This window comes from Dendropsophus ebraccatus, chromosome 10 (assembly GCF_027789765.1).
Source record: "Dendropsophus ebraccatus isolate aDenEbr1 chromosome 10, aDenEbr1.pat, whole genome shotgun sequence".
Taxonomy (NCBI): Eukaryota; Metazoa; Chordata; class Amphibia; order Anura; family Hylidae; genus Dendropsophus; species Dendropsophus ebraccatus.
This window is the reverse complement of record NC_091463.1, coordinates 80911216-80931248: the sequence shown is the minus strand read 5'-3', so window position 1 is coordinate 80931248 and position 20033 is coordinate 80911216. Positions and strand designations below refer to the sequence as shown.

The 20033-nt window shown below is 44.8% G+C and overlaps 2 protein-coding genes across 2 annotated transcripts; one reads left to right on the top strand and one right to left on the bottom strand.

Moving 5' to 3' along the window:
• Positions 1-3793: 3793 nt before the first annotated feature.
• On the bottom strand, positions 3794-8149 carry BLOC1S3 (biogenesis of lysosomal organelles complex 1 subunit 3). The gene is made up of 2 exons (XM_069986864.1): positions 8040-8149; positions 3794-5170 (listed from the first exon to the last, which is right to left on the bottom strand). The coding sequence occupies exon 2, from the start codon at positions 5149-5151 to the stop codon at positions 4597-4599; it is 555 nt and encodes a 184-aa protein (XP_069842965.1). The 5' UTR covers positions 5152-5170; positions 8040-8149; the 3' UTR covers positions 3794-4596.
• Positions 8150-8297: 148 nt separating this feature from the next.
• On the top strand, positions 8298-16197 carry LOC138803039 (trafficking protein particle complex subunit 6b-like). The gene is made up of 6 exons (XM_069986865.1): positions 8298-8753; positions 11411-11478; positions 11715-11832; positions 12980-13063; positions 13170-13263; positions 15588-16197. Exons 1-6 carry the CDS (start codon positions 8673-8675, stop codon positions 15617-15619), a joined length of 477 nt encoding a protein of 158 aa, XP_069842966.1. The 5' UTR covers positions 8298-8672; the 3' UTR covers positions 15620-16197.
• The last annotated feature ends 3836 nt before the right edge of the window (positions 16198-20033 follow it).

The following is a 20033-nucleotide window of genomic DNA, read 5'->3' as shown; positions in this document are numbered from 1 at the left end:
TTCCCAATTATCTCCCACTCACACCAATCACTGACTGAGGTGGGACACCCCTGTGGCCATTGATCGGCTGGGTTGCCAAATCTTGCTTTGATAACATGAATTGATGACTAGCTGTGCATCGGAAGTTCCTGGCATGGGATCTGCAGGGAACCAAGGTTGGTGATAAGACTTGATATTACATTTACTCACTTTTTTTTGGGATGCTGGAATATCATATCATAAACACCAGAGTATAATATTCTGTATTTAAAATGCCCGTTGATTCCATCTCCAGGTATAAATAGCATCACCAAAATGCAAGCAGATATGTCCATCAAGTCTAGGGATATAAGGAATGTCCTTTGGTAACTAGTGAGGCCTTCTTATTAGCTATATCCTTATCATAAAGCTTACGTGGCAGTCGGCCATATCACTGATATGCAGTCATTTTCCATCTGTCTGAAACTTCTTTAATGGCTAATAATAATATATGGGGCATATACTGATCTGTAAGGTGAATAGAACTGCAAAATAATCAATAATTGTTAACGTCTGTCCTCTTATCTGCTAGAAATACAAAGGCTGATATTTACAATCTGGGTGGAGCTGTAATGGATGAAACGTTATAGCTTGTGTCCATAGGTCAGCAACAATGGAAGAGGGAAAACATTTTTTTACAGTCAGCAAGCTGACTGTAGGCTGAACCCTTTGACTGACCAGCCAATAGTCTTGTGTGTATAGGGAATCCCCCCCCACACACACACAACTTTATCTATGGTGGGAGAGAAGGATTTGGCATGTTAAATTTCAATGGCCCAATACAGTTATTAGGAAGATAAGCCGCTAGTATAGGAGTCTGGCAGCGGCTTATGAGGATGTACCATCAGGTACACGCTTTTTAAATCTTTTTTTAACTGCGGGCTGGTTCTCGCATACAGTACCGCTCTATTTATGGTTACTGGGCCAAGGGTGAGGCACTGGAGGCGGGCCGGCCCGCCCCCATTGGGAGGAAACCCTTGCCCCGCCATGACGCAGCGCCGTCCAATTTATGTGAAATTTTAAAGGGGTTATCCAGCGCTACGAAAACATGGCCACTTTCCCCCTACTGTTGTCTCCACTTTGGGTGGGGTTTTGAAACTCAATTCCATTGAGGTAAATGGAGCTTAATTGCAAACTGCACCTGAACTGGAGACAACAGTAGGGGGAAAAGTGGCCATGTTTTTGTAGCGCTGGATAACCCCTTTAAAGGGGTTATCCACTGCTATAAAAACATGGCCACTTTCTTTCAGAGACAGCCCCACTCTTGTCTCCAGCTTGGGTGGGGTTTTTCTGCTCAGTTCCATTGAAGTGAATGGAGCTTAATTGCAAACCGCACCTGAACTGGAGACAAGAGTCGTGTTGTCTCTGAAAAAAGTGGCCATGTTTTTGTAGCACTGGATAACCCCTTTAAAGAGTGTACCTGAAGGTACATCCTCTTTAAGTCCCTATTACACCATTCGATAATTAGACAAATTTGGCCAATTATTGGCCATTGCGGCCAATAATCGCTTGGGGTAAAAGCTCCTGTAAAAAGACAACGATCAGCTGACAAGCACTAAGACGGCTTATCCTTGTCTTTCAACATGTTGAAAAAAATTAGAATAGTGATTTTTTTGCTGGTTGTCACTCCGAGTAACAGGCCCGCCACTATCTCCTATGGGCTCCCCAGACAATCTAAAGATCATTCGGGGAGCTCCTCTGTACGTAAAGCAATGTACAGTACATGTGGCAGGCTGGTTTGGAGAAACAGTTGTTAGCCAACAGCTACTAAAGGTCTATTGGCACCAACAACGTCCTCAGGCCTCACAAACCGGCCCAGTGACCTGGTCAGAAGAACAGCATTCTGATAGATTACATCTTCAGCACGGCCATGATCGAGTTTTCCATGATCCCCTGCGCTCAGACTGTAAGTCAAGCCTTGCAGGCAGAAGTGGGGGCGGCATTAGGCCCTATTCATACGTCCGCAATTACGGACAGAAAATAGGGTCAATGTATTTCTCATATATCCATAGGTGGGAACAGGGCTGTGATCCTAGTGCGGATGGAAAGTCCTTCACGGACACACCAGTAGAACCCTATTGAATCCGTATTTTTGCGAAAGCGATCCGCAAAAAAATAAATAAAATATATATATATATATATATATATATATATTTTACAATCTGCAAGTAGTGACTAGTTTATTATTAACCATACTTTTTCATTTTTGCAGATCAAAAAATATGGATGCAATACGGATGGAAATTTGGGGATTTCTAATAAAAAATAGCGGACTCAAATTTGGGGAGTGGAAAATATACTGACGTGTGAATAGATCCCTACTGCTGGCCGTGGCTGAAAATTACAATGACAGCCAAATTAAATAAGTCATTGTCTCCAATCTCCTGACCTGTCAGGTCCTAGGGCTGGTTTTACGGCCCAAGGACCTGACAGGTTCTCTATAGGACACTGATCAGTCACATTCCCAAAATAAGTCAGGCTGGGCCATTCCAAACATCATCACTACACACACGAATATAAATATATATATTATATATATTTTGATCAGCAATTTACAAATAGAGGGTACATAAATAAACAGTAATTTAGACATAAATAAGATTAAAGCTTTATTGGCAAAGTAAAAGCTAAAAGATAGCTTGGTGGATATCAAAATATATAAAGACATGAGGAGGGCGACACGTCTCAGAAGTTACACGCCACAGAAGCTGGAGTCATTTTTAGTCAATCTTTAGTTCAATTATTCTTAATTATAATTAAAATGCTGACATGAAGTGGTTGCCAGTGATCAGCAGGGATTCTGTGTTGTACTGGAAGACGCCGCTTCTATCCATGTGCTGTGTATGGGAATTTGGTTCAGCCCTATTTATTCACACAAGGATAAGCTGCAATGCCAGCTTGTTTGACCTTTTCTACTTGGCTACACTGTTCCTAGCCCCAGATTCAAACTTTTATAAATGATCCCAGTTTTACATCATGGCAAACTACATCTCCCATCATGCATTGCACCTTAAAGACAACTGCCTGGTACACGCCCCTGTCTTGTCGTATCCGCTTACAGATGAGGTGTTACAGCTTGCCTAGCAACAGAAGAGACATCATGTGACCTTTGTCTCAGAAGGGAGGGGAGAGTACAGCGAAGTTGAGACAGAGTGGACCAGGCAATGGGGCTATTCAGCAGCTTCAGGGCATAAGGATGGGCTGCAGGCAAACCACCCAATTCATGTAACAGAAACCTATTACAAACAAGCTTAGAATATGGGTGGGCACTGAACAGAGTTAAATTTTTATTATCCAGAGTTCCCCATTGACTCAGGATCCTGAAGACTGTACTTTACGTTCTATAATCACAATCTAAGCAAGGTGCGTAAAGGACAACACTCTAACAAAGGGTTAACTCCAGAGACCTTATGGCACAAACTCCGTTCATCAGTATTATTGGGGCCTATGGATGTCTTATAGACAGAAGTCTTTTACATGTCCTCCGAGTCCCCTCTATGAACCACAACCTCTGTATAGAGCGACATGGATCGGCAGCTTCACACAGAGCTAACAAGCCATGCCGGGTGCACATACATTCTCTGCAACCGCCTGGCTGACAGTTCTTTCTTCTGGCCTCCATAATGTTCACCAATAATATGATGCGGCGGTAGATTGTCCTGTGGTGGCCGAAATTGCGAGGGGGTGGGGTCGATTCTGGCTTGGTGGCGTTGTGGGATGTTCGCTGAGACACGGGGGGGGGGGGGGGGGGATGGGGGGGGGGTTTGCAGGGGCTGGTGGCTGAGGTGACATGGCCTGTGTAACATATTTTACACTACAGCAGGGGAGGGGGTGACAGGTGGGGGACGCTTAAGCACGTGAAGGTGATGTCAGTGGGTCACTGTCCTCTGTCTTCTCAGTGGGTAGGGTTATAATCGCTAACCCAGCCCATTGAAAAGATTAAGGACATGTGATGCACATCTCGGAAGGTGAGCCTCTGAGCAGGGAGTGGAGAGGACTCCCTTTAGCTGTTTTTCTGTGTCCACAGGGGGTAAGTGCATGTAAAATGCATAAAAACAGCACATAAATTAGAATTACTTCATTTTCCAAAAATTGAAAGCTATGGGTGGGCTAATTATTAATGTAGACAAGATTTGGGGTGGAATACCCCTTTAAATATTCTTACGCTAATGTATGACGGGTGCATAAAAGCACAAGATTATTTAACCCTATACTGGAGTGCTGCCTTCTTCCTTGGGTCTGTGGTTGAATGTTCATGTGTTCTTTACAGACAGGGGTAACCCGCAGCCAGAAAGCTCTGGCACTGGCTTATCCCTCCAGGAGCAAAAGAAATGGGCTATGAAAATCCATCACGCCCAACCCTTCTCTCCACCAACTTCGTTTGCCGTGGAGGCAGGAGGACCCCGTACACATTATACTGTCAGCTGAATCTGCTACCAGCACTGGGTTTGGCTGAAGTTTATGAGCACCTTAAGACTGCACATAAGACTTTAGATGACCTAAAGAGACCCCCTTTAACTAGAAGTGCATATGCATGAGGGTGGACAATACACTGCCTCAATGCAGAGGTCTTTGTATTTAGATTCTTATATCAGGAAGTAAGTTACAGCTGGTTATTATATCAATCTTTTCAGACACCCTCTTCAAGTCCTCAAGGGCAAGTCGGATGTTGTGGGAGGCGTTAATAATGCCATTCTGGGAGTTGCTCAGTTGACTGGTCAGCGTCCGGATCTCACTAGTAGTTGTATGGTAGACTTGGCGGATGGTGCTATTGACATCGTGGTAAAGTCGAGCATTGCTTTCCAAGAGCTTGTGCTGTAGTAACGTGCTGTAGCGTCCTGGCTGCTGTATATTAACCGTCGGCTTTTCTTCAGAACCAACTGGTGAACTTTCTCCTTCATTCCTGATGACCACGAGAGGAGGAAGGTCCTTCTCTAAACTCATAGAAGAGGATTTATATTTCTCAACATTTTCCTCATCCTCTTCATCAGTTTCTGAGGCTTCTCCTTGAATTTTGACACCACATGTACCGGAGAACGACCTGGCTGGGACGGAAGTCACGTACATCTCTTCTTCATCATCGGTCTCGGAAGCTTCTCCCTTTACGATGGTTTGAAAGCCTTGAGAAGACATTTCTAGGTTATCTGATCGCCTGTGAAGAAAAAGAGCAAGGAGGAGTTACTTATGGGTTACTATTGTATGGCTACAGAATAAAATACCAGACAAAAATTAAATTGTCACTGTTTTTTGTTTTGTTTGCAGAAATCAATAGTACAGGCGATTTTAAGAAACTTTGTAATTGGGTTTATAAGGCAAATACACTATTATCTGCATTCAAAAAGACTTTCCCCAGGTCCCCCCCTTCTCTCTCATTCACTGCTCATTATCAGGAAATCTCTACTAGTTTACAACAGCCAAACCCTGTGTAACCTATGGAGAAGGAAGGGGGGAGATTAGTCGCCAGCAGAGACCTGCATGAAAGCCAGTATTCAGAGGTCAGAGAAGTCAGTGCTGACTTCAGAGGAGATAGCCCGGTGATGTAGCTGTAAATTAACTCTTTGTTGTCCTGTTTTGGTGCCTCATCTCCCTCGACCCCTCCCGCCTCCATAGAAAACAAGGAAGACAGGGGGGAGAGCTTCAAACTGCACAATGGTCAAGCATTGTAATAGGCTTTTTAAATGTGTGACAATTTACCAGAAGAGCATTTGCTTACAGCAAGCATTAGCCCCTGTAATAGGACCATAAGGGATGATGATGTTACTGTACATCTCACAGATCTGACCCCCATCTGCACGTGTAAGGAGGAAGGGGCCATTAGATCAATTAAAGGGCTCATCCAGCATTAGAAAAAGCACAGGTACTTTCATGCCAAAACAGCACCAACCCCTGTCCTCAGGTTGTGTGTGGTATTACAATTAAGCTCCATTCATTTAAATGAAACGCAGCTGCAAAACCTCAACCAAACTGAGGAAAAGAATGGTGCTGTTTCTGGAAGAAAGTGGCCATATTTTCCTAAGACTGGATATCCCCTTTTAAGGACGTTCCCCAGAAAGCATAAAATGCCTAATGTTAGGTTCAAGTAATGTAGGTGCCAGATGAAACAACCTGAATCCATTGCATCCGCCGTCCCATTTTACACACCCAACAGGCTGAAATAAGGTATGGTGGCAGACTTATGAACAATCTAACATAGTTGCCTTTCATGGTTGTGCTCAATGCAAAGCTTTTTGGTTTTGTGCAACCACATTAGATTGCAATTATGCCGCCCAGAAAAATACAATAGCACTTCCAGAAAACGTTCTAAGCGTTTAATACACACCAGCACTGGTGTGTATTAAAGTCTAAGAATGTTTTCTAAGGGTGCGTTCACACGTACAGGATCTGCAGCAGATTTGATGGCGCAGATTTGAAGTTGAAGATTCAAGGCTAAGTAACTCTGGGCCATCAAAGTGCTGGGCCATCTCTGGGCCATCAAAGTGCTAAAGTGCTGTCTCCTATCGTATTTTTCACAAAGTTGAAGCCAACCTAGTCCAGTTTGATGAGACGTGCACTTATAACATTTATTTCACTGATTCTGTGCTGCTGAGAACTTAGCTTGGAGTGACATGCACCCATCGTTAAAGGGGTTGTCCAGCGAAAATCTTTTTCTTTCAAATCAACTGATATCAGAAAGTTATCTAGATTTGTAATTTACATCTATTAAAAAATCTCAAGTCTTCCCATACTTATCAGCTGCTGTATGTCCTGCAGAAAATGTTTTATTTTCAGTCTGACACAGTGCTCTCTGCTGACATCTCTGGCCGAGACAGGAACTGTCCTGAGCAGGAAAGGTTTTCCATGGGGATTCATAGAAAACCGAGACAGAGTTCCTGTGTCGGCCAGAGATGTAAGCAGAGAGCACGGTCAGACTGAAAATAAAAACATTTCCTACAGGACATACAGCAGCTGATACGTATGGGAAGACTTGAGATTTTTTAACAGAAGCAAATTACAAATTTATATAACTTTCTGATATCAGTTGATTTGATAAAAATTTTTAGGGTGCCTTCACACTTACCGGATCCGCAGCAGATCTCATGCTGCGGATTAGCAGCGAGATCTGCTGCGGATTCAGTCCCATTCATTTCTATAGAGCACATACTCGCAGCGGGGTTGACATCCTACTTTGAGTATGTGCTTTAACCCCCTGTTGCCCGCAGCCCTGCTGCCTGTAGCCCCGCAGCCGAGATTATACATTACCTGCTCTGGCAACGCAGCTGCACGTCAGGCTGCTGTCTCCGGTCCCGCTCAGCCAATCAGTGGTGCTGATTGGATAAGCGGGACCGATAGGAGCCGGGAGCCTGACATGCCGCCGCGTCGCTAGAACAGGTAATGTATGATCTCGGTGGCGGGGCTGCGGGCAACAGGGGGTTAAAGCACATACTCAAACGGGATGTCAACCCCGCTGTGTTCTATAGAAATGAATGGCTAAAGCTGTGCCTGTCCGGTCTATATGCCTTGATGGTGCACCTGACTGCAATTCAGAGATCCTACTAAGAAAGACATGGTTTCTCCAGTAGGCCAGGTAACTATGCGACCTCTTGTATACAAAGCTTAAGGGCAGGGATGGGGAACCTTCGGCTTTCCAGCTGTTGCAGAACTACAATTCCCATCATGCCTGGACATTTACAACCGCTGGAGGACCAAAGGTTCTCCATCCTGCTTTGGGGCGTTGTACATCTGTTAAGGTCTGGGGTAGGGAACCTTGGCTCTTCAGCTGTTGCAAAACTACAACTCCCATCATGCCTGGACAGCCAAAGGCTGTCCAGGCATGATGGGAGTTGTAGTTTTGCATCAGCTGCAGAGCCAAGGTTCCCTACCCCTGACCTAGGTGATTGAACAGCTGACAGCAAAAGCCAAGCAATTCCATTCCATTGGGTTTGGTGTATTTCAAGGTGTCAGATGAAATGAAAGCAGACAAAGAGAACTACAAATGACAAATAGGATGTATAGCATCTCCATCATGAGTAACACACCCTCACCTCCCAGATCCTGATCACAGACACCACCAGCACATCCACAAGAAGAGAGAACTGAGCAGGGATGAAAGCTACACAGTCATGTGAGGTGTCACGTTACCGGAAGTGGGGCAGGGTCTTAGCAACAAGTTCCTATACACTGAATACGCTCAGCTTTAGTTCTACCGACGTGCTGCTGAGTGTGACGTATTTAGTGAATGAATGTAGCTTATTAAATTTCACTAAAATAAAAAATCTTTAACCGTAGGTGGGGCATCAGCCGACCGCTAGGACGGAAGTGGGGCAGGCTCTACAACACTGGAAGTGTGGCATCTCGACGACGGAAGTGAGGAATCAGCTGACAATGGCGTCAGAAACGCGCCGGAAGTGGGGCAGGTGGAACACGGAAGAGAAGAATTAGAGTGAATCTCTTACAACCTTGTCATCGTTATCCGTCATAGACAATTCACGGGGCTACAGCCGCACTTACATTACAGAAATGAGTCTGTAGTCAGAGTTTCTTTGATAAAAAAAGAGAGACGACTTTCTGCCATATGTTACCCTATTGATGATGTGGTCTTATAGCCCAAGACTACAGAGATAAGTAGCTGAGGAGGAGGCATCTAATGACTGACAGGAACCTCCTATGAGGCAGCCATGGCGGACGAGACCTTATTTGCACTGTTACATATGGAGATGATCTGTCATGCTCATAAGACTGTTGGGCAGGATGATGAGGTAAGATGGTGTCACCGTCCTGATGCAGGGTGGGACAGGAACTAAAGGGCTTTCACAGGCAAAAATTCATTGATGACCGATTGGATAGTCTGTTGTTTTCCAGAGCAGGAAGCAGACAGCGCCATACATGTGTAGTGGTCATGTTGCGTCACTGCAGCTCAGCTGCCTTGGAAGCGATTGACAGCTAAGCTGCAGTAACTCATTACGGCCACTATATATTGTCTGGAGCTGTCTGCTTCCTGCTCTGTTCACTGCATATGTGGGCGCCTGTAAACTGCTGATTGGTGGGGTGTCGGGTGTCATCACTCCACCTATGAGATATTGATGACCTATTTAGCCTTTAACCCTACAGTTCCTAGTTTTGTACTTAGTATTTAAAGTACTCCCTATTGCACAGGAGACACTGAGGAGGAAGGTATGTCTCTTACCTTCATCCTCAGCACTGTTCTGGTGCAGATAGTAGTTTGCTTCACTGTCTGGTAAGACCGTTAGGAGCACTGGGGTACCTGTTAGTACTGCAAGCCCCCATAGCTCTGATCCGGCACGCCCACTCCATTGATTATAATTAGAAAGGGGTGGGCAGGGGGTGGATCGGTGCTATGGAGGCGGGGCAGTGCTCCTGATGGGTGCGACCATAGAGCAAACTACTAACTGCACCAGAATGGCGCTGAGGATGAAGGTTTGGGTGCCTTTACACAGAGAGATTTATCTGACAGATTTTTGAAGCCAAAGCCAGGAACAGACTATGAACAGGGAACAGGTTATTAAGGAAAGACTGAGATTTCTCCACTTTTCAAATCCATTCCTGGCTTTGGCTTAAAAAATCTGCCAGATAAATCTGTCTGTGTAAACGCACTCTAAGAGACATACCTTTCTTTTCTCCTCTACTGTGCAGTAGGGACATATAAGCAGGTTAGTTTCGTCTAACCTGCTCATAATTCCCCTTTAAAGTGACTATACCACCAGACCCAGGCTGAAGCACTGGAGGCGGGCCGACCCACCCCAAGTGGGATGAAACCCCCGCCCCTTCATGACGTGACTCCATTAGAATCAATGGAACCCTATGATAGAGGGGCTAGGGTTTCCTCCCACTAAGGGTGGGTCGGCCCGCCTCCAGTGCTTCAGCCTGCGCCTGGTGGTACAGTCACTTTAAGGCTTTGTTCCCACACAGTATTTTTGCTCAGTATTTTGTAACCAAGACCAGGAGTGGAACAGCCATTGTTTTGAAATAATGGCTGTCACTCAGCCGCCGGTTATTTCTGCCATAGGGCCCATGCACACTGAGCAAAAGAGGCAGGATTTCAATCAGGATTTTGCTCAGTGTGAACGGGCCTTACATAGGAATGTCCGGCATGGCTCTTTATGGGGAGGGGTAAGATGCAGCCAGGAAGCGCTGGCTATGGCTTATTTCCCCCACAAAGAAGGGTTGGTGGTGATTTTCCATCATGCCTGACTATCAGCACTGACATAATCTTTTGGTGGTCATTCGGTTCACAGCTTACTTAGAATCAATGGAGCCGCGTCACAGAGGTGAGGGGATATGGTCATGAGGGAGCACCACCGGGGTCTCCGCACTGGCGCAGATTGGCTAGTGTAAAAAAATTTTGAAAAAAAAAAAAGCTTATAATTTTTATTTATATAGCGCCAACAGATTCCGCAGCACTTTACAATTCTGGGGAGCTGTTTTCCAGAACTGTGACGCTGATGATGCCAGCTTACCACTCCTCTTTTCACTGTTTCAATATACTCTCAAACAGAGCAAGAAGCAGACAGCTCCATACACTGTATAGTGGCCAAGCTGGGTTACTGCATCACAGCTCCCACTCAAGTGAATAAGGGCTGAACTGCAGTAACCCAGCTTGACCGCATACATATGCCACAGCTCAGATAAACAGCTGAACAGTGGAGGTTCCAGGTGTGGCCACCACCCATCTGATATTGATAACCTCTCGCGAGGATAGGTCATCAAATAATTTTGCCTAAAAACAAACAAACAACAAAAACACCTTTTAAGTGTGCTCGTTTTACACAATGGGTAAGTACATAAGCAATAGTCACCAGATATAGCACTCCTTAAAGGGGTACTCTGGTGAAAATCTTTTTCGTTCAAATCAACTGGTTACAGAAAGTTATATAGATTTGTAATTTACTTCTTTTTAATAATCTCAAGTTGTCCAGTACTTATCAGATGCCTATCTGACACAGTGCTCTTTGCTGCAACCTCTGTCAAAAGCGGGAGAGGTTTTCTATTGGCATTTGTTGCTGCTCTGGACAGTTCCTGACATGGACAGAGGTCTCAGCAGAGAGCACTGTGTCATACTGGAGAGAATACACCACTTCCTGCAGGACACACATCAGCTGATAAGTACTGGAAGACTTGAGATTATTAAATAGAAGTAAATTACAAATCTATGTTACTTTCTTAAACCAGTTGATTTGAAAGAAAAAGTTATTTGCTGGAGTACCCCTTTAACTGAGTAAAACAATAGCACTGGAAGAATTGAGCTCCATTATGTAATAGCCTTTATTTCTCTGATTGCTTAAGCCAGTCCTTATATACATCAGAGATTTACTGGATCCTGTCAGCATTGCCTGAACCCTTTACAAGGTTTATGAAGAATTAACCTCATCTTCTTTATTGTCTTATTTCTTTTTAGGATCAAGGGAAACACATCCGGATCTTGGAAGGAATGGGCTTCCGTGTGGGTCAGGGGCTTATTGAAAGGCAAGTGTTTCCATGTCCTTCAGATCTACATTGTTGTGTTTCCTATATAAACCCAGCAAAACGCACCAGGAAGGAATATGCTGTCATTTGATCACATGGTTTGTCTGCATTTGCTGGGTGTTAACCAGGCTGTGGTTAGTTATACACTTGGCTCGCGTATATTTCCACTGCAGCTTACCTCGGTATATATGGAAGCACAGTGTGATAATTCTGTGACTTTTCCCTCTTCTTACTAGGCTGACGAAGGACAGTCCATCTTTCAAGGATGATCTGGACACTATAAAATTTATTTGTAAAGATTTTTGGACCATCATTTTCAAGAAGCAGATAGATAACCTGAGAACAAACCATCAGGTATATGTGGGCTCCATATCCTTTATATTGTCAAACAGGCAAAGTCCTTATAATGCTGGTCTTGATCTAATGCAGGTATGGGGAACTTGTGTTCAGAGCATCATCAGCCAAGCAGGGAGAGCAAACCATGGCAGACCGGAGCGATTGGGCTGAGGATGTGCCCTAGCACACTGTCATTGGGCTGAGGATGCGCCCTAGCACACTGTCATTGGGCTGAGGATGCGCCCTAGCACACTGTCATTGGGCTGAGGATGCGCCCTAGCACACTGTCATTGGGCTGAGGATGCGCCCTAGCACACTGTCGGTGGGCTGAGGATGCTCCCTAGCTCACTGTCGGTGGGCTGAGGATGCTCCCTAGCACACTGTCATTGGGCTGAGGATGCGCCCTAGCACACTGTCATTGGGCTGAGGATGCGCCCTAGCACACTGTCAGTGGGCTGAGGATGCGCCCTAGCACACTGTCGGTGGGCTGAGGATGCTCCCTAGCTCACTGTCGGTGGGCTGAGGATGCTCCCTAGCACACTGTCATTGGGCTGAGGATGCGCCCTAGCACACTGTCATTGGGCTGAGGATGCGCCCTAGCACACTGTCATTGGGCTAAGGGATGCGCCCTAGCACAATGTCGGTGGGCTGAGGATGCTCCCTAGCACACTGTCGGTGGGCTGAGGATGCTCCCTAGCACACTGTCGGTGGGCTGAGGATGCGCCCTAGCACACTGTCATTTACTTTTCAACTTAGAATACCCCTTTAATGTGTTACTAATGTAGTAAATGTCACGTTTTGGCCAAATTTTGCAAATATACAGAAACAGGCATGTAATCTTATATTAATTTTTTTTTTGCTGTTTCCCAACAATTCATAAGTGTGGTGACTTTGCTTCTGCTCGTACCAGACCTTCCCCCACAAACATCTCCCATTCTCTTTCCTGTCTTGTAACAAATCATTTATAAGCAGTGATTCTAGGTTGATTTCCCCTTATACCGCCAGCTATCTGATGTCAGTAATATCCGTGTAATGTACATAAATGTTCTATTGGCCATAATTGAAAGGTTTTAGCATAGTAATAGATTAAAATAAGGCTTGCAAGTCTCTCTAACCTTCTAGGGGAAACATTTCTAACACTTGAATGTTCATGTATTTTGCATAGGGTACCTATGTCCTACAGGACAACAGATTCCTGCTCCTGACTCAGATCTCCTGCAGTAAACAGTATCTGGAGGAAGCACCAAAGGTATATATATATTTCAGTCAATCATTATGCAGCCATCTATCACATATGCTGTATATTATGGGGAGACGTGTTTCACAGCCTCATTGTGTCATCCATTGTCTTGCAGTTTCTGGCCTACACCTGTGGACTCATCAAAGGTGCGCTCTCAAACTTGGGGATCAGTTGCACTGTCTCTGCCGAGGTTCCAGTGATGCCTACATGTAAGTTATTGTTTGCATACACCTGTCAGTAAAATGTGTCTATTAATTTATATAGGTCCATAATTATCAATTATCAACAGGTTAGACAAATCTACCTGCTCATATGTCCCTATTGCACAGGAGACGTGAGGAGGAAGGTATGTCTCTTACCTTAATTCTCGGCGCCATTCCGGTGCAGTTAGTCGTGTGCTCCGTGGTCTGGGGGGAGGGTGTTAAGAGCACTGCCTGCCCCCATATCGCTGATCCAGCCCACCTCTGGCTGGCCTGCTCCATTCATTATCATTAGAAAGGCGCAGGCTGTTTGGGAGCGGATTGGTACTATAAGGGCGGAAAATGCTCCTAACAGCCCCGCCAGTGCTACTTACGGTCTCACTGGACCATGAAGCACATGACTAACTGCACCAGAATGGTGCCGAAGATAAAGGTACGAGATGTACCATCCTCCTTGCGTCTCCTGTGCAATAGGGATACGTTAGATACGTCTTACCTGCTGATAGTTCCCCTTTAATTTATAGACACACTTTGTAGACAGAAATATTGAGGCACTATCACATTACACCTACAGGACAGGTTAGGATGGCCGTTGTATATACATAGACATAATAGGAAGTTTCTCCCCCTTGCAGTTATTATAGTTTCCAGTCTTCTGGGGAGAATTTGGAGGTGTTTGTGGGAATTTTTGCCTATTCATCCAGAAAGTATTTGTGAGGTCAGACACTAATGCTGGTGAGAGGCCGGCCTAAAGGCTCTATTCTAGTTCATCCCAATGGAGTTGAATGAGATCACCAGTCACCAGACTCCCCATCCATATCCTTATGGCCCTTGCTGTGTGCACTGTGGTGCAGTCATGCTGGGAAAGAAAAGGGACAAACCCAAACTGTTCCTGCAAAGATGGAAGCAACAATTGTCTAAGTAGAACTGCATGATTCATCACTCTACAGAACACGTAGGTTTACATTAATCCATGCGACACTTATCATTGTGCTTGGTGATGTAATGCTTATATGCAGTTGCTTAGCCAAGAAGACCCTGATGGTGTTACCTGATGAAGGCTCTATGTGCTAACACTAAGCCATTATACAGACACACCTCTTCTACATGGCATACACAAATAGATCTGCTACATACATTCAGACAGACAGAAATTTAATGCAGATTGTCCCTACTTACACAGTATCTCTATGTTACATGACTGTGACATCACTGAGGGTCCTGCAGGTCGTTTAGCTCCTGGGCAAGTTCCCTGGGGTTTCTATATGCAGGAACCTGGAGGTGACACCCGGTGATCTGTGTCTGGCAGGAGAGGGGAGAAGACTGTGCAGCTATTGGTCGGTGCACTTGTCAGCAGTGTGCCCGACCATCAGGGAAGCAGTCAGGGTAGTCTGACAGTGTTGGTCGCCCTGTCGGGGGAATATGAGATGCAGACAAGATAAAAGTGTGTCTTATTAAACGAAAAATACAGTAATGGAAGTGTCTAAGGGAGCCCTTTTAGAAAGACATTAACGTGTCACTGTCATTTCATTTTTTTTTTTTTTTTTTTTTGCACAAATGAATAGTACAGGTGATTTTAAGAAACTTTGTAATTGCGTTTATTAGCTGAAAAATGCATTTTTATCATAAAAAAGCAGTTTGAAGCTTTTCCCCGTCTTCATGGTTTTCTTATGGAGAGGGGTGGAGGGAGATGAGACACCGAAACAGAACAACAAAGAGTTAATTTACAGCTACTTCACAGGCTATCTCCTTTGAAGTCAGCACTGACCTCTGAATACCGGCTATCACACAGCTCCCTCTGAGTAATCCTTTGTTCTCTGTTCTCTGCAGGCGACTAAGTCTCCCTCCTCCTCCCCCCTCCCCCCTCCCCTCTCCATAGATTAAACAGGACTCGACTGATGTAAAAGAGTCGAGATTTCCTGATAATGAGCAGTGGATGAGAGAGAGGAGGGAGGGGGGGACCTAGGGAAAGTCTTTTTGAATGCGGATAATGGCATATTTGCCTAATAAACCCAAATACAAAGTTTCTTAAAATCGCCTGGACTATTGATTTCTGAAAAAAAAAAAGAAAGAAAGAAAGAAACGACAGTGACACTTGAAAATTTTACACTGGGCTCCAAGAGTCTCATCTCTTCATCTGTTTGTGACACAGTAGAAATCCATTAGAGATGATAACACATAGTGATTGCACTTCTTTGATTATTATATCCAGTTATATCCCCATGCTTCGGCCTTAGCAATACAGGCTTTTATGTTATAATTTATCTATCGTGTGACCTGTTGTAAAATGCATACTAAAACAATGACCCAGCTTTCCCTCTGTATTTCCTTAGGTAAATTTCAAGTTGTTGTTTCTAAGAACTAGAGAAATGGCATCCAGGATTCTTACCAGGCCAGGAATGATGAACATAGAATATGGAAGAAACCAGCAATATTAGCTATGCAAGACGTTTCTCAGATTGCAACTATGCTGTTACAACATGTAGCCTTTCCTTATACATGGTAGATCTTACAATTGCACTTTGTTGCCCGTTTTGTATCATTAATGCACAGTTAATGGTCTTAATGGTGGAATAATGCTGTTTATTATAGATGGGTGAAACTCGAGCATGTTCGGATCCATGCGAGCCTAAGGGTCCTATTACACGGGCTGATGGGAGCTCAATAATAACTGTATCAGCCCGCGTAATAGGCCCAGTAAACGAGCGCCAATCTAGCAGATCGGCGCTCGTTTACTGGGCCTATTACACGGCCTGATAATTGTTTCACAAGGGCTGCATGGACATTGTTACCGATGTCCTTGCAGTCCTTGCTTAAATTGTATACATTACTTATCCAGGCTGCAGGGCTCTTCTTGCGCTCTGCTTCTCTCCGGGTCCCGCGCTCCAGCTTCAGAGCGGCCTGTCTGAGCTGGCAGGCCAGTCAGCCAATCATTGGCCAAGGCGGTCCTGGCCAGTGATTGGCTGAGCGGCCTGTCAGCTCAGACAGGCCGCTCTGAAGCTGGAACGCGCGGGACCCAGGGAGAAGCAGAGAGCAAGAGGAGCCCTACAGCCTGGATAGATAATGTATACAGTTTGGAAATCGTCAGCCGCCACGGTCGGCGCCCAACAACTATAGGTCCAAATCTATATCAACGATCAGCCAATGATCGTTGTCATCAGCTGATTGTTGTGTTTATTACACAGAGCGATAATCGGCCAGACAGGGCCAATTCGGCTGATTATCGTTCCGTGTAATAGGGCCCTAAGCGTATGGCATTTGATTACTAGTGGCTAAAGAAGTTGGATGCAGCCCTTAGGCTGCCTGAGAAACTTAGATACAGCCGTAGGTTATATCAATGTTTTCTAGGACTACCTAGGGCTGTATCCAACTTCTTCAACCACCGGTATTCAAGTGCCGCATGCTTGGTTCAGACAGACCCGAGCATGATCTAGATTCGCTCATCTCTACTGTTTATATGTGTATACATGGGCACGTCCACACTTTGCCTCTTCTTCACTGCCAAGTTACATTATAAGCGGCCAAAAGAGCTGCCATATTAATTCTTGAATATCTGTAGCCTTGTCTCATTACGGTACATGCAATCACAAGACTGCGGTGTTTACTTATGACTACAGGGGTTCATTGTATCCATCAGGGGTCTACAACCTGCGGCACTCCAGCTGTTCTCAAATGACTACTCCCAACATGCATTTTCACTTCCATGCTGTCAGAGCATGCTGGGGGTTGTAGTTTCATAAACAACTTTGCAGACCACTGTTCTAGATGTTAGTTGACGATTACTCGCTCACTTCATACTACTGTACCTGCATAAACTGTGACTATGTTAGTTTTCTGATCCTGCACTGTTTTGTAAAGTGTCTCTGAAGTCTTGGTTTACCAATAAAGTTTAATTTAATACCAATGCGTACTGATAACAATCTTCTTTAGAGTGTCCTTCATAAGGGCAAGTTGGAAATCGAATGAAAATGAACTTTCTAAGCGCTGTACTCATTATTTACAGCTATGTGCACTGATTTTTTTTTTTGTATTGTTCATTTGCTTCGCTTTGTAAATGCAAGCTAAAGAAACTTTCTAATTCAGTCTGCATTAAAAACTTCCTACCAATTTGTTGTTGTAGAGTCTGTGTAACTACTTCACATGGTTGGTTGTCCTGTTGCATCTGACATTTCATAGCAAGCTGCTCCTGGCTATGTCTGCTGTCTCATTTTCTTCTTTGTTCTAGATACTACCATAAAGGGGAGGGGGTTGTAAATCTATTCACATAAACAGTGTGGATACAGTTTAAGGCTATGTTCACACTGCGTAAGTTTCCGGCCGTAGCGCGTTCCGTGAATAAGCGGCCGGAGACTTACGTAGTTTGCGTACAATGGAAAGTATACGATGTACGGCTGCACAGTTTACACTACGTAAGAACTTACACCCGGATCGTACGCGGCGCCGTAAAAAATGAACCAGACCATTGTTTGCAGACGAAAATGCCGTAACTTACGCCCGTAGCGTAACATGCGGTCTCGTACGTAGCGGTGATTTCTTCATTTTTGCAGCTTTTTGTGCCGATCCAAAAGGTTCTGTGGGGTGTCCGGGGCTAGTAAAAGACCGCTGTCAGATCGCTATGTAGGGCGCTCGGGAGGCGTAAGTAGACTACGGGCGTAAGTTCGCAGTCCTTACGTAGCTGGCCGCAAGTAGCGTAAATCTCCGTCCGGAGTTTACCGCGTATATGTCCGGCCGTGAAAATATGCGGCCGGACATATACGCAGTGTGAACATAGCCCCCAGGGGTAGTGCGGCGCTAATCATTTATTCACAAAATAACACACATTACAAAGTTATACAACTTTGTAATGTGTGTTATGTATGTAAATGGCCCCCTTCCCAGTGTTTCTCTTTCCAGTCTGATACAGTGCTCTCTGCTGCCACCTCTGTCCATTTCAGGAACTGTCAAGTGCAGGAGAGTTTTTTTTTTTATGGAAATTTGCTGCTGCTGTGGACAGTTTCATTTTTATTTTATTCTCTGTACCTGATAATAGTGCGGCCATCTTGCATAAGCCACATGGACATAGTAAAATGGCAGGGTGGAGATGACTGATGGCTGCTATCAACTTTACAATAGAACTGTCACCTTTCACTGTAAATCTGTCTATGATGGAAGTGAAGAGGCTGCTTAGAGTTGTTGTTTTTTTCTTCTTCAGAATAGGACGTGTCAGGCTATTATGAGGCACTATATATAGAGAGAGAAAACCCTGTGCTCCCCTGCTGTTCCAACAGTAATGGTCCCTGTTGCCAATTGCTTCCTGCCCTTGTCTTGATGCATAGGATATACACGCTCTGCCAATCACACACTGAAGCAGTCACTACTTTGACCCAAGTGCATCACTTTCTTTAAAGTGTCACAAATAGAAAAAAAAACAACGAACTGGCACAGCTGATCCAGCATCTAATCAGGTTAAGGCATTACAGCTAGTGGATTCTTCATGTGGAAGCACTAATTCCAGGTGGTGCACAGTGTGAATACAGTCTCCCCAGTATAACAACCAAAAAGAAGTTCTTATCACATCACTCATCAATGAATTAAAACGATGCTTTATTCAGAGATTCAGCAGGGAAACACACAGTACGTTCCACAGGTAATGAACAACGGCCGTTTCACGTGACTACATGCTTCATCTGGCTCACCCATGCTCTCTTGTTTGGTTGTTTAGGCTATGTTCACACGTCGTATGAGACCGGACATTCAGTGACCCCGGCCGGGTCACGGAACGGCCGGTCTCTGGCCGGATGACCTTTCCGGCCGCAGAGCTCTGATGCGGGCGCATCAGCGCTTTCCATAGCACACAGTGAAGCAAGCGGCCGGAGCCGCTCGCTTCACTGTGTGAACAGACAGGGCCCCGTATGGGATCCCGTCCGGAGCGTATACGATGTGTATACGCTCCGGCCGGGATCCCATTGAAACAACGGCCATACTTTTACGTAGTGTGAACATAGCCTTAAAGTGTAACTGTCAACCCCCCCCCCCCCAGAAATCAATAGTACAAGTGATTTTAAGAAACTTTGTAATAGGTTTTATTAGGCAAAAAAGCCTCTTTCTGTACTCAAAAAGCTGTTTTCTTACCTCCTCCCTCATCTTACCTTATCTATGCATTATTTGGCAAAGCTGTCTTCATTACAAAGGAGCAAAGTATAGACGGGTTTGCTGAGTCCTATAATAACCTATGGAGGGGGGAGGGGCCGAGGGGGATGAGTGAGCAGGAAGAGCAGACTAGTAGCCATGCCATTTTGAGACTGTCTGGGCGCATAAAACATTTGATTCAAAGATCAGAAAGGTCAGTGCTGGTCTGGGATAATGGTGAGAGAAGACTGCAGGATGTAGTGTTTTGCAGGGCTGCCCTTTCTCCTCTCCATGCTCACTCATCCCCCTTGGCCCTTCCCCTCTACATAGAGCATAATGGACACAGAAATCCTGCTTCTTCTGAAGTGAGGGGGAGGTAGGAAAACAGCTTTCTTATTACAGAATTTCTAAAAAAATCGCATGAACTTCGGCAAATTTACTCATCTCTAATGATAATATTATATTACAGAGGGATTTGGAGAAGCTGGAGGCTTGGGCAGATAAATGCAAATAAAGTTTAATGTTGATAAATATAAGGTTATGAAATTTGGGTTGTAGAAATAATAAGTACAGTTATGTGCTAAATAATATAACACTGGGTAAAACTGCTTCTGAAAAGGACCTGGGGGTATTGGTGGACAGTAAACTCAACTTTAGTGATCAGTGTCAGG